Below are 12,244 nucleotides of genomic sequence, written 5' to 3' on the forward strand. Positions count from 1 at the left end.
CTGGGTAGGAAACTAGACCCCACATACCGCAACTAAGACCCAGTGCAACCAAATAAATAAATACTTTTTAAAAGTTTATATGAATGAAAATTTAAAATTATAATCATAGGATTATAATTGTAAAAGGCTTTTGCTCTTGAATATCGGTATCTTCAAATTTCCATTCTCTCAAAACTAATAAATAATTTTTTTTGAATACAGATATAATTCACCTTGGTGAATAGCTCTGCACTTAAGTCTTTGCCTCTGATTCTTTTCTGAGGCCACAGAGGTGAATTCTGTTTCTTGTGTTTTAGTTGCTTCTCCGGTGCGTGGTGGATTCTCTGGTGGACAAAGCCAAATTCAGACAACATGCTTGTATGAATTAGGAATGTGTTGGCTGCCAGTAGCTTCCCTAGGTGTTGCACTGGTAAAGAATCTGCCTGCAATGCAGGAGATGTGGGTTGGATCCCTGAGTCGGGAAGATCCCCTGGAGAAGGGCGTGGCAACCCACTCTAGTATTCTTGCCTGGAAAAGACAGAGGAGCTTGGTGGTCTGCGGTCCATGGGGTGGCAAAGAGTTGGACGCGACTGAGCTTGAACACACACACACACAGCAGGCCATGACACTTAGAGTGACTTCGACAAATAAGGATTGTTTTTCCCTCCTTGGAAGTAGGTGACCCCAGGCATTGACTCCACGGCCAGCGTCTTATTTTTGCAGCCTTTACTTCCAGCTCTAAATGTCAACCACTCTGTCAAGAAAGGAAGGCAGGAAGATGCTGAACAAAGCCAACCATGCTTTCTCTGGACTCAGGAAAAGCGGACGGCTTCGCATTCCCTCCACACACTTTAGCATGAATTGCATTGTCTAGAACTGGTCACACAGGCACCCTTAGCTGCCAGGGAGTCTGAGAAAGCAGGTGTCTCTCCTGGGGCCACAAACAAAAGCAGGATTGTGTTCCAAGAGAAAGGAAGGAGATGGGGTAGCAGCTGAAAGGATGTGCATGCGCTTTTACTTAAGGTTCCTAGCTTGTAGGTTTCACGCATATGCATTCTCCCTATCACCTCACTCTGTCCCCATGCACTTCAGATTATGATGGGGTAGATTTATGCACCACTAGCTCTCATGCATTTTTCATCAGTTTTGTACAACTTTTAAAAGCTACTATACCCAAAGAGCATTCATTTCCTGGATGGAGCCATTTAATTTCAGGTGAATAACTGGATTACCTGCGTGTTCACTGCCTCCAATAACTTTAAGTTGTTTTAATGCTGCCAGAAGCCTGAGGGATAAAGCATAAACGAAGTGTTGCTTTTAGCTATGAAGTCAGGAGAAAACATTTTAATTTCTCCAACCTATTGCAAACTAATAAATACATGAAAGGCACAACCTGGCAAAATAAACTTGTCTCCCGGGTTATCAAGCCATTCTCAGCATCTCACTGCAGAAGAAAATCCAGGCTTTAGCTTTGAAATCTCAGTGGTGCGCTTGATGCGAAGAACATCTGAGATATGTTTTGTTATAGCTGGGAGATGCAGAAATGGTTTATGTTAAATACTACTTTGAACTAAAGACATTAAAGAACCAATCACTGGCTTTTTCCATTGTGGTTTGGAAGCGGCAGAACGAGGCCCCGGAGGACATTGACTTCACACGAAGGACGCCTCTCTCCTCTATCGGATTCTAGAGTCCATTCAATCACTTTTCCTCCAAAGCATCTTTGATCAAAAATATCAGATTAATCGAAATCTCAAAGTTGGCATCAAGTAATTTTCACTTCTACTTAAGACGCTCAGATTCACACCTTCGAATTATCCAAAGGCCAGATGGCGTGAGGGGTGTGGAGTGTTGTGAAAAGAGCTACAAAGAGATGAGGACTTCAGAGTCCGTGTGTGTGCATGCCTTTGGATTCTCATTACGTTTTCTTTTAAATTGGATTGAAGTCCAGCTGATTTACAAAGTCGCATTAATTTCTGCTGTGCAGCCATGCGGCTCAGTTTCACATGTATCTGTTCTTTTCCTGTTCTTTTCCACTGTGGTTCATCACCAGATATAGAATATAACTCCCCCTGTGCTCTACAGAAAGACCTTGTTGTTTATCCATCCTGTACTAGTTTGCATCTGCTAACCCTAAACTCATTTTTATAGGGCAAAATAATCTTTTACCAACACATGAATCTTCATACAAAGCGTGTTCCTCTGCCCCCTTTGATCCATGCATTTCCTTTTCACTTACAGGAAGGCAAGATCATGCCAGTTAAATACGAAGAAAATTCTCTCATCTGGGTGGCTGGAGACCAGCCCGTGAAGGACAACAGCTTCTTGAGTTCCAAAGTTTTAGAACTCTGCGGCGACCTTCCTATTTTCTGGCTTAAAGCAACCTACCCAAAAGGTAACGTTTTAAATTCTCTGGAACTGCTTGGACCGCCCCCAGCCGGCGTGGGTTTCCTGTGAGCCCTGCAGAGGCACCAGCCCGTGACAAGGAAGCTAAGCCGGGTGCAGGGCGCAGCGTCTCAGTAATCAGCACGGGAGACCGACGGGGAGGGGAGGGCGGCTGTGAGGTCACGGGGCAGGGCCCGAGCAGCGGGCGGCAGGAAGCAGGTGGGCCCGGGCCCCTCGGCCTTACCCGCCGGCTTATTGATGACCTCCCACTGCTTCTGCTCTGCCCACCTCTCCCTTATTGCACTTTGCAATTTTACATTCTTTTATCCCTAAAGCAGAGAATCAAGGGACTAAGAATCTATCCTACGGCCAAATCTTTTTTTTTTTTTTTTTGGTAAAAGATTTATTTAATTATTTTTTGATTGTGGTGAGTCATCATTGCTGAATGTGGGCTACTCTTCATGGCGGTGCATGGGCTTCTCACTGTAGTGGCCTCTCTTGTTGAGCAGCACAGACTCTAGGCACACAGGCTTCCCGAGCTGCGGCACACGGGTTTAGTTGCCCCTCGGCCTGTGGGTCCTCCCGGACCAGGGATCGAACCCATGTCCCCTGCCTTGGCAGGCAGATTCTTAACCACTGAACCACCAGGGAAGCCCCTGCCAAATCTTTATTATGCTCAAACCTTGAATCATCAGATAGCCACAAGCAGCTGTGGACACAGGCTGAGATGCCTAAGTTCAAGGCTCGTACACCCGCTTCCAAGTCCAAGAAAAATAAATGAAGGGCTTTCACAGCAGGTTGGAGTACACCTGGGGCCGTTTCCAGGGCAGGTGAGCCCTGCAGCCAGGCTCCTCCCTGGGGTTCCGTCTCTCCCCAGCGCTTGTCCTTGTTTAGTCTCTCAAACATGACAGACTCTGTGACCCCAGGGACTGCAGCCCACCAGGCTCCTCTGTCCATGGAATTCTCCAGGCAAGAAGACTGGAGTGGGTTGCCATGTCCTCCTCCAGGGGATCTTCCCAACCCAGGGATCAAGCCCAGGTCTCCTGCATTGCAGGTAGATTCTTTACCTACTGAGCCACCAGAAATATCTACTGTCTTGATTTCCACCACAGTCACCCCACTGACCTCCCAAAGGCCAGCTCTGCAGCTCTGGTTTATTGGTGGGGCAAAGGCCCCCTTCATAGCACAGCTTAGATGGGCTATGTTCTCAGAAAGTTACACTGAACACGGAGAGAGAACAGCATGGAAATACAGAGAATTCGGGGGTTAGAACCACCAGACTTAGGAGAGGGGGACAGACAGTGACTGTTTCATACGTGCAGACTTCAGTTTTGCAAGATGAAAAGTTTGGGATACAGATGGTGATGATGGTTGTGGAGCAGTGTGACTGTACTTAATGCCTGACTATATACTTTAAAATGGTTAGGATGGTGGGTCTTATATGTATATTTTACCACAATTGAAAAAACACACACCAGGCTTAGAAAGTCCCAGCTTCTCATTCTGCCATGGCTAACTCATTCCTCCAGTTCACAAGTCTTATTCAGTTCCAAAGCTTGGATAAAGTGGTTACATTTTAGCCCAGGCAAAGCAAATAGGATGCAGTTTATAAGTCACTGGCAGCAGCTGTCTGGAAGAGCAGGTTCAGAATTCTGAGGCCACATGCAGGCTCAGTGAGAGAGAATCCTCTGAGCAGTGTCTGCCGCGAGGGCTGCCAAATGGACCATTGCTTTTGCTGTCCTGGGTCTAGCCCCAGACAGAATCCCAAGGACAGAGGAGCCTGGTGGGCTACAGTCCATAGGGTCACACAGAGTCGGACACGACTGAATCAACTTAGCACAGTACATCCTGGGTCTTGCTCCATCGAGGATTCATACCTCCATTCTCTGGACACTTTCAACTTCTGTCTTTTTATTCCCCACCTGTCTTCACATGGAATGGGCCATCCATCACCCAGGAACTCCTTCTCCAATACCTTGTCACCTTTTCCAATCAAGGACAAAAGTCTCGGAGCTTCCCTGGCGGTCCAGTGGTTAAGACCTTGCCTTTCAATGCAGGGGTTGCAGGTTCAACTGCTGGTTGGGGAAACTAAGATCCCACATGCCTTTTGGCCAAAAAACAGAACATAAAACAGAAGCAATATTGTAACAAATTCAATAAAGAGTGTAAAAATGGCCCATATCAAAAGTCTTAAAAAAAAAAAAGGACAAAGTCTCCAACTCGGTCACCATGATGAGCTCTCTCTAACCACTTTCTGTTTGAGGACATGCCTCTTACCCAGAGAGTTCATTCATTCATTCAACAGTGATTGGCACGTCTATTATGTGCCATTTACTTGTTCCAGGCACCTGGAATGCACTGATGAACAGAAAGAGACAAGAATCCATGCCCCCTAGGAATTTTGCATCGTAGCTAGGGGAGACACTGCATATATACCGAAATAAGAAAATTCTTCGGTACAATCCAAGGTGCTATGGGGGGCTTCCTAGGCGGCGCTAGTGGTAAAGAACCTGCCTGCCAATGCAGGAGATAAAAGAGATGGGGATTCAATCCCTGGGTCAGGAAGATCCCCTGGAGGAAATGGCAACCCACTCCAGTGTTCTTGCCTGGAGAATCCTGTGGACAGAGGGGGCTGGCGGGCTATAGTCCATGGGGTCACAAAGTGTTGGACACGACTGAAGTGACTTAACACACACAAGGTGCTATGGAAAAAGGACAGAGCGGGACGGGGGGTAGGGGGCAGAGTTGGGACGATGATGCTATTGGCAGTGCAGGATGATTGATAAAACGAGAACCTTCACCCTCCGAGAAAGAGCTGTGACTTGTTCCCTCACAGTCCAACAGCGTGATCCCTTCTGAAATATTCAGTAATGTGTCATTAAGTATTAATCACACATGGTAGGTATTCAATCATCACCCCATCCATCCAAGAATTACACATATTATACACAACAGCAGAAAAGTGGAAATCACCTAAATGCCCCCAGATTTGAAAAGGATTAAATTAAATGTTGGTGTAGTCACAGGATGGAATAGCATAGACATTAAAAGTGAGGGATTTCCTTTCCAGTCTCTCATAAATGCAGTGTATTTTACAATAAAGACAACAAAATTAAACCCTCTCCGAGGATGCCGGGATCCCCGCCACCTAATTCTAATAGAGCCTCCCAGCGCCAGGGTCTGGCAGCCCCTGCCCTCGTCAGCGTCATGGAGCTGAACCACAGGGCACTGGGAGTGACCGGACAAGGTCAGAGGGAAGCGGCCCGCGGGCTGTGTGCCGCAGCTTTCCATTTTGTCCTTATTTCATCTTTACCAACAACTACCCAGCCTTCCCAGGTGGTGCTAGTGGTAAAGAACCCGCCTGCCAAGGCAGGAGATGTAAAAGATGTGGGTTCAATTCCTGGGTCGGGAAGATCCCTTGGAGAAGGGAATGGCAACCCACTCCAGTATTCTTACCTGGAGACCCCGTGGACAGAGGGCCTGGCGGGCCACAGTCCATGGGGTTGCAAGAGTCGGACATGACTGAAGCAACTTCATACACACTGTATTCTAACAACTGTCCAGTCATACTCCCCTTTTATAGATGAAGAAACCAAGGTCAGTGGTTGAATCGCTCTCCTGAGGTCACTGATTAAAAGAAGTCCAACTGATTTTAAAAAAAATTTTAATTAGAAAAAAAAAAAGAAATGGAGTGTGAGATTTGAATCCAGGTCTCCCCAATGCCTCTTCAGCCCTGCCTGAGAAACCAAGAGGCTACCCATGGAAGCTATCCACAGCTGGGCACACAACCACAGCCTCACAGATACCATCATCACCTAACATTCGAGGGCTTATTATATGCCAAAGACTATGCTAAAACCCTGAGACAAAATTCTCATGACCTCTATCGCTACCCTGTGAGTTAGATACTAGCATTATCCCCATTTCAGAGAAGAAACTGAGGCTGGGAGAGACACCAAAGCCCCCGCTGTGGTCCTCTCTGCATTCCTGTTACTCAGCGGCCGTGGGACCCACGAGGCAGTGTGGAGAGCAAGGGCACAGAGCTGGGAGCCAGAGCCGCTCATCTCTGCCACCTGCTCTGTGATCTCGGCTGAGTCACTTGGTCTTCTCAAACCTAACAATTGCATCTGCTAATTTGCATCTGCTGATCGGATGCCTTTGTGTATAAAAGTATTTGCTTATTCTATCCCAGAATTTGTAAAAGAATCAACCAAGGACTTCCCTGGTGGTCCAGTGGTTAAGAATTCGCCTGCCAATACAGGGGCCACGGGCTCAATCCCTGGTCTGGGATGATCCCACATGCTGTGGACAACTAGTGAGCCCATGAGGCGCAACAAGAGAAGCCGCTATAATGAAGAGTAGCCCCCACTTGCTGCAACCAGAGAAAGCCCAGGAGCAGCCATGAAGACCTAGCACAGCCAAAAATAATTTTTTCAAAAAAGAATCAACCAAGATAATAATAAATCTCCTGGAAACTGTAATGCTTTATACATATATTGTAGATCCAGGAGGAATGCACAGGGCTGCAAGTAACAGAATAGCTGATTAACAGTGATTTCAACAAATACATACAGGTTGACTTTTCTCAGACAGCTAGAACTCTGGAGGTAGGTTTTTGGCACCGTGATCAACTCTCTTTCTAGCTTACTGTCTGCTACATGAGGCATGCTGGATTGTCATCCTTCTATCACTTCTAGTCACATAACCCAGATATCATGTCTACCTTCAAGGAAGGTAAACCAGCTGGAGGAAGCTGTATCTGTCCCTTTCACCAAGAAAACAAAAACCTTCCTGGAAACTGTAGTAGCATTCTGCTTAGGTCTCATCTGTCCACTCCTAATTGCAAGGGAGGCTAGGGGAAAATGTGCTACTTTACTTTCTCAGCCCTTAAGTAGAAGCAGGGGATTCTCTGGTGGCTCAGTGGTAAAGAAGCCACCTGCAATGCAGGGGACTCGGGTTCAATCCCTGGTCCAAGGTCTCCTGGAGAAGGAAATGGCAACCCACTAGTATTCTTCCCAAGAGAACCCCACAGACAGAGGAGCCTGGGGGGGCTATAGTCCCTGGGGTCACAGAGAGTAGGACATGACTGAGCTACTGACCAGCAAGTAGAGCCAGGCTGAGGAAGGGAATTGCAAGGGGATTCTGTCAGCTGTCTTACACCATCTGCCTCAGTTGGCACTATAAACCAAAGTCTGGTTATCTGATGCTAAACCCAAGACTTTAGTAGTCTTAAGAAAATGTGTATATTTAAATAGGATAGGATCTACCCATGTGTTTGTTTTTGTGTCCTTTTCTTATGTTTTTCACCCTGATAAACACAGAATTTCCTTAATGAAATAAAGGAAATAACTCACAGCAGTTTTATTGTTCTTGTTTGTTTTCGTATTTTTGTAGAAATCCAGAGAGAAAGAAGAGAATTGGTAAGAAAAACTGTTACCACAACGACCACAAGTAGACTACGCAGTGGGCCACGGGGCAACCCAGGCCCTGGGAGACCGAGTAACGAAACCAGACCCGGCGTCCAGGAGGACGCAGAGCCCTTCAATCCAGACAACCCTTACCACGTGAGTGCCGGCCTGTACCACAGGCTCACCTGAGCACATGAAACCCAGCACCGAAGCTGCGGTGGTTCTGCTCGAGATTTCAAAGCAGCACTTAGTATCCAACTTTTATTCAATTATTTCAAATACATCTTAATTTGCTTACTGCAGAGTTCATAAGTGAGGGTAACAGCACTTCAGTATGGCTTCTGTAGTGTGAAATCCTGATGGGTTGTACTCCTTACTCAAGGTTGTTTTCTGGGCTCTGCTCGTTTGAGTCACAGGCAAATTCATGAAGACACATTCACATCAGGAATCTGATTATTTAAAAATATTTCCAAGCATGTGCCCTGCAGGCAACACACAGACTGAAAGGACTCTCTTTCCCCTTCTATGTCCACAACATTCATCCAGTCATCAGACATTTGCCGAGAACCTGCTCTTTTCCAGGCCCTGTGCACACAGGAGTGACTTCTGCCCTCGCGGGCACTCAGTCCATTCGGGAGACAGACTCACACAGGGGATCAAACACTTCAGACGGAAACCTTGGGAACTGGTGATTGTAAGGAGGACACCAACATGCTAAAACTTCTCAAATCTTCAACAAAGTATAGTTTATCATCACTATACGTTGCAGGGAGTGAAATCAGAAAAATAAGTACGTATGTGTAACTAGTGTTTTAACTAGTTAAATAATAAACTAGCATTAGAAAAAACTAGTTAGAAAAAAATCCATGCATTTTTTTTTAATGTATACAATGAAAAGTGAGTTTACTTTCTACCACAGACAACCTCCTCCGAGCAGTCTTTAACAATGGCTGTTTGCCCACTTCCTCTGCATAAGTGTGTACACATACACACACACATTTTTAACACAAAAGAGCATACACAACTTCCTCACTTTGCTGTCTCTGCAGTTACAATACAGTATGTTAGGAATTCTACTGTATCTCCTATATGGATCCACCTCATTCATTTTAATGGTGACCTTGCAGTCCATTGTGTGGATAAATGTATAGAAACTGAAACAGTTCTGCTTTGGTTGGCATGTAAACTATTTCCTCCAATACCATCAGCAGGCTGCACCTAGGACAGCCTGCGCAGGGTCTGGGAAAGACGAAGTGAGGGAAAGCAGCTGAGGCTGTTAACACAGGTCCCGGCACACAGGAAGTACTCACGTGCCCCATGTCGTCTTGCCCACACGTCTTGTACACGAAGGGAGTACATCTTCAGCACAAATGGGACTACCCCGGTGCTGTGCTTTAGTCACTCAGTCGTGTCCCACTCTGCGACTCCATGGACTGGAGCCCGCCAGGCTCCTCAGTCCATGGAATTCTCCAGGCAAGAATACTGGAGTGGGTTGCCATGCCCTCCTCCAGGGGATCTTCCCAACCCAGGCATCAAACCCAGGTCTCCTGATTGCAGGTGGGTTCTTTACCAGCTGAGCCACCAGAGAAGCCCTTCCTGGTGGCTCTGTGCTGTAGGCATTTAAAAAACTGCAAGTGCAGAGAGAGGCTTTCTCTGAACTCCCCGTATCTGCCTAAAGACGGATCCTCCAGAAGGAATTCTGTTGTCATAAATTCCCTCCCCGGGAGTTTCATTAATTCATTAACCAGGGAAGATGGACTCATCACAGGAGGAGAGTGGAAGTCAGCACCACACTCAGACAACTTCATCACAAACTATCATACCTCCAATGTGTTCTTCTAAGGATCCACTCATCTCTCCTAGAAGTCACTGACCCTGCCGTAAGAGACCTACATCTCCCCGACCTTTCCTATTCAGATAATATTTAACCCTGAATTTTATGCCGCCTCGGAGAGTTACTCATTTTTCCTGGGTATCTCCCATCAAGACGGTAAAGAATCTGCCTGCAATGAGGGAGACCTGGGTTCGATCCCTGGATTGGGAACATCCCCTGGAGGAGGGAACCCACTCCAGTGTTCTTGCCTGGGGAAACCCATGGACAGAGGCCCACCAGGCTACAGTGCATGGAGCCGCAGAGTCAGGCATGACTGAGTGACTTTCACTTTTAGCACAGGTACTGTCGCATGTGGGTTTACTGGGTCACAGTGGATGGGAATTTTACATTGTAATAGAGGACACTAGATTGCCTTCCAGGGAATTATAGCAGCTACAAGTCTTTAAATGGTAATGCAAGGCCTCGTTTATTATCAAACTTTTTAAATAGCCTTGGGTGTAAAACTGTGTCTCCTGTCTTGGCCAGTCTTTAATTATCTGTAAGGCTGAGCATCTTTTCATGCACAGAGAAGTCATTTGCGCATTTTCTTTCCCATGTAGCCTACTCAGTCCCTTAGTGTTTCATGTGTTGCAAATTATTTTCTGGTTTGTCATTTTAGACTAATATTTATATTTTAAAAAGACGCACAGCAAAAAGTATTTAAGTAACCCAAGGCTTACTAGAAAATTCAGGATGCCACGGTACTTCATTGCTAAAGCTCAAAGAACAATAAAGGAATAAAATGTGAATAGACAAACAGAAAAGTTAATTTATTCTCCAGGCAGCTGGCCTCCCTGCACCTGGGTCTAGGGGAGGGCTTCAGCCCCTTTACAGGAGGTGGATAGGATGTGACTGTGCCCTGCTTCCAGACTTCAGGGATCCGTGGCCCTGAAAAACTTCCACATAGCAGTTTCTTCCCATCTTAAGTGTTGAGCTTGCAAGCAGGAACATCTTCCCTATGACTTCAGCCCTTCCCTTATCCCTTTAAGGAAGTAGCTCAGAAACCTCTCAATAACCAGAGATTCCTGCCTACTTTTTACTCCTAGTAAACTTCTGTTGACCCCTCAGATGAGGAATGCCTCAGCCAGTAGGCTTGTTGACCCCTCCTGCCCTGAGTGCGTGTGTGCGGAGTCGTGTCTCTTTCCAACCCTGTGGACTGGAGCCCGCCAGGCTCCTCTGTCCATGGGACTCTCCAGGCAAGAAGACTGGAGTGGGTTGCCATGCCCTCCTCCAGATCTTCCTGACCCAGGGATGGAGCCCCTGTCTCTTTTGTCTCCTGCATTGGCAGGTGGGTTCTTTACCTCTAGTGCCACCTGAGAATGGAGAAACTTCACCATAACATTAAAAAAAAAAAAATCTTCCTGTAAGCAACAGATCACGCAGGGTGTAAGTTCCCTCATGTTAGAAGGGTTTCTGAATGATAAGGTTTTAAAGATTGAAAGCGCCTTACGGAAAACAGTGATTGCTGGTACCACTGAGACATTTAAGACCTTATTTTAAAATGAATGTGTGTGCTATAAACGTCTCCTTATGAAGGAAACTCAAGTAATTCTCTTTTTATTTCACAGCAGCAGGAAGGAGAAAGCATGACATTCGACCCCAGACTGGATCATGAAGGGATCTGCTGTATAGAATGCAGGAGGAGCTACACCCACTGCCAGAAGATCTGTGAGCCCCTGGGGGGCTACTACCCGTGGCCTTATAACTACCAGGGCTGCCGTTCAGCCTGCAGAGTTATCATGCCTTGTAGCTGGTGGGTGGCCCGCATCCTGGGCATGGTGTGAAAGCACTTCAGGGAGCAGGTGCTGTGAAGAAGTCAAACTCCAGAGACAGCCAAAGCTTGGGGCATCTTGAAGCTACAGGGACCATAAAGTATTTTATGTTCCATCTGAGCAATGTTATCCGAGACACTGAACAGAATACTTTTCAACTGCTTTACAGAACTTTATTCAGAATTGCAAACATACTGAGAGGGTAGTTTTAAGTCTAAAATATCATAATAATCCTTTTATTACTTGCTTTTTTTTTTTTTTTTTTGCTTTTCTTTGCCAGGAAGGTCTGCTTTTAAGCCTTCCTTACCAAGCTATTTTGAAATAATCATGAAAAATTACTTACAATATGTCAAAGATCTCAACTGTACACTTGAGTTCCTTTTAAATCAAGTCACTGACTAAAACGATTGTCTTCTGTTGTTATTTGCTCAGAATTCCTCAGTTGTTCTTAATCTTTATTGTTCTTTTCTCCTCTTGCAAATGTGCCCCCAGAGTTCCCAGATAAAAATGAGACAAAAAAGGGAAAATGAGATATCTAATGAAATCTACCTGAGAGTAAACAATGCTGAAGGTGGCAGCTCACGGGAAACTCTGCTAACAGGAGGCCGCTCTGTTAAGAGTCGGGCCAAGAAAAGAGCACTAGCATAAAGAAGAGTGCAGTCCAAGGTTAATCAGACTTGTGGGGAAGCACTTTCACTGACATTCTGAAAACCAGGTCTTCACATCCCTTTCAATCTGCTTTCCGTTAGGTGGTCTTCGGGCTTGAAGCAGCATAATGATTTCCACCTTTGTAGTACACGCTGGGCTGTTGACATAGTTCAATTACC

The 12,244-nt window shown here is 46.0% G+C and overlaps 1 protein-coding gene across 2 annotated transcripts in view; it reads left to right on the forward strand.

The window, feature by feature from the left end:
* CNMD (chondromodulin) overlaps positions 1 to 11,821 on the forward strand; it is a 29,351-nt gene extending 17,530 nt beyond the window's left edge. Inside the window, exons 5-7 of one of the 2 annotated variants that reach the window (XM_043478350.1) lie at positions 2,221 to 2,374; positions 7,759 to 7,928; positions 11,217 to 11,821. In XM_043478350.1, the coding sequence (XP_043334285.1) occupies positions 2,221 to 2,374; positions 7,759 to 7,928; positions 11,217 to 11,429 (537 nt within the window). In that variant the 3' untranslated portion in view covers positions 11,430 to 11,821. Of the gene's footprint in view, positions 1 to 2,220; positions 2,375 to 7,758; positions 7,929 to 11,213 lie in introns of both variants that reach the window. The other variant, XM_043478349.1, reaches the window with a different exon arrangement.
* The last annotated feature ends 423 nt before the right edge of the window (positions 11,822 to 12,244 follow it).

This window comes from Cervus canadensis, chromosome 9, assembly GCF_019320065.1.
Source record: "Cervus canadensis isolate Bull #8, Minnesota chromosome 9, ASM1932006v1, whole genome shotgun sequence".
Classification (NCBI taxonomy): Eukaryota; Metazoa; Chordata; class Mammalia; order Artiodactyla; family Cervidae; genus Cervus; species Cervus canadensis.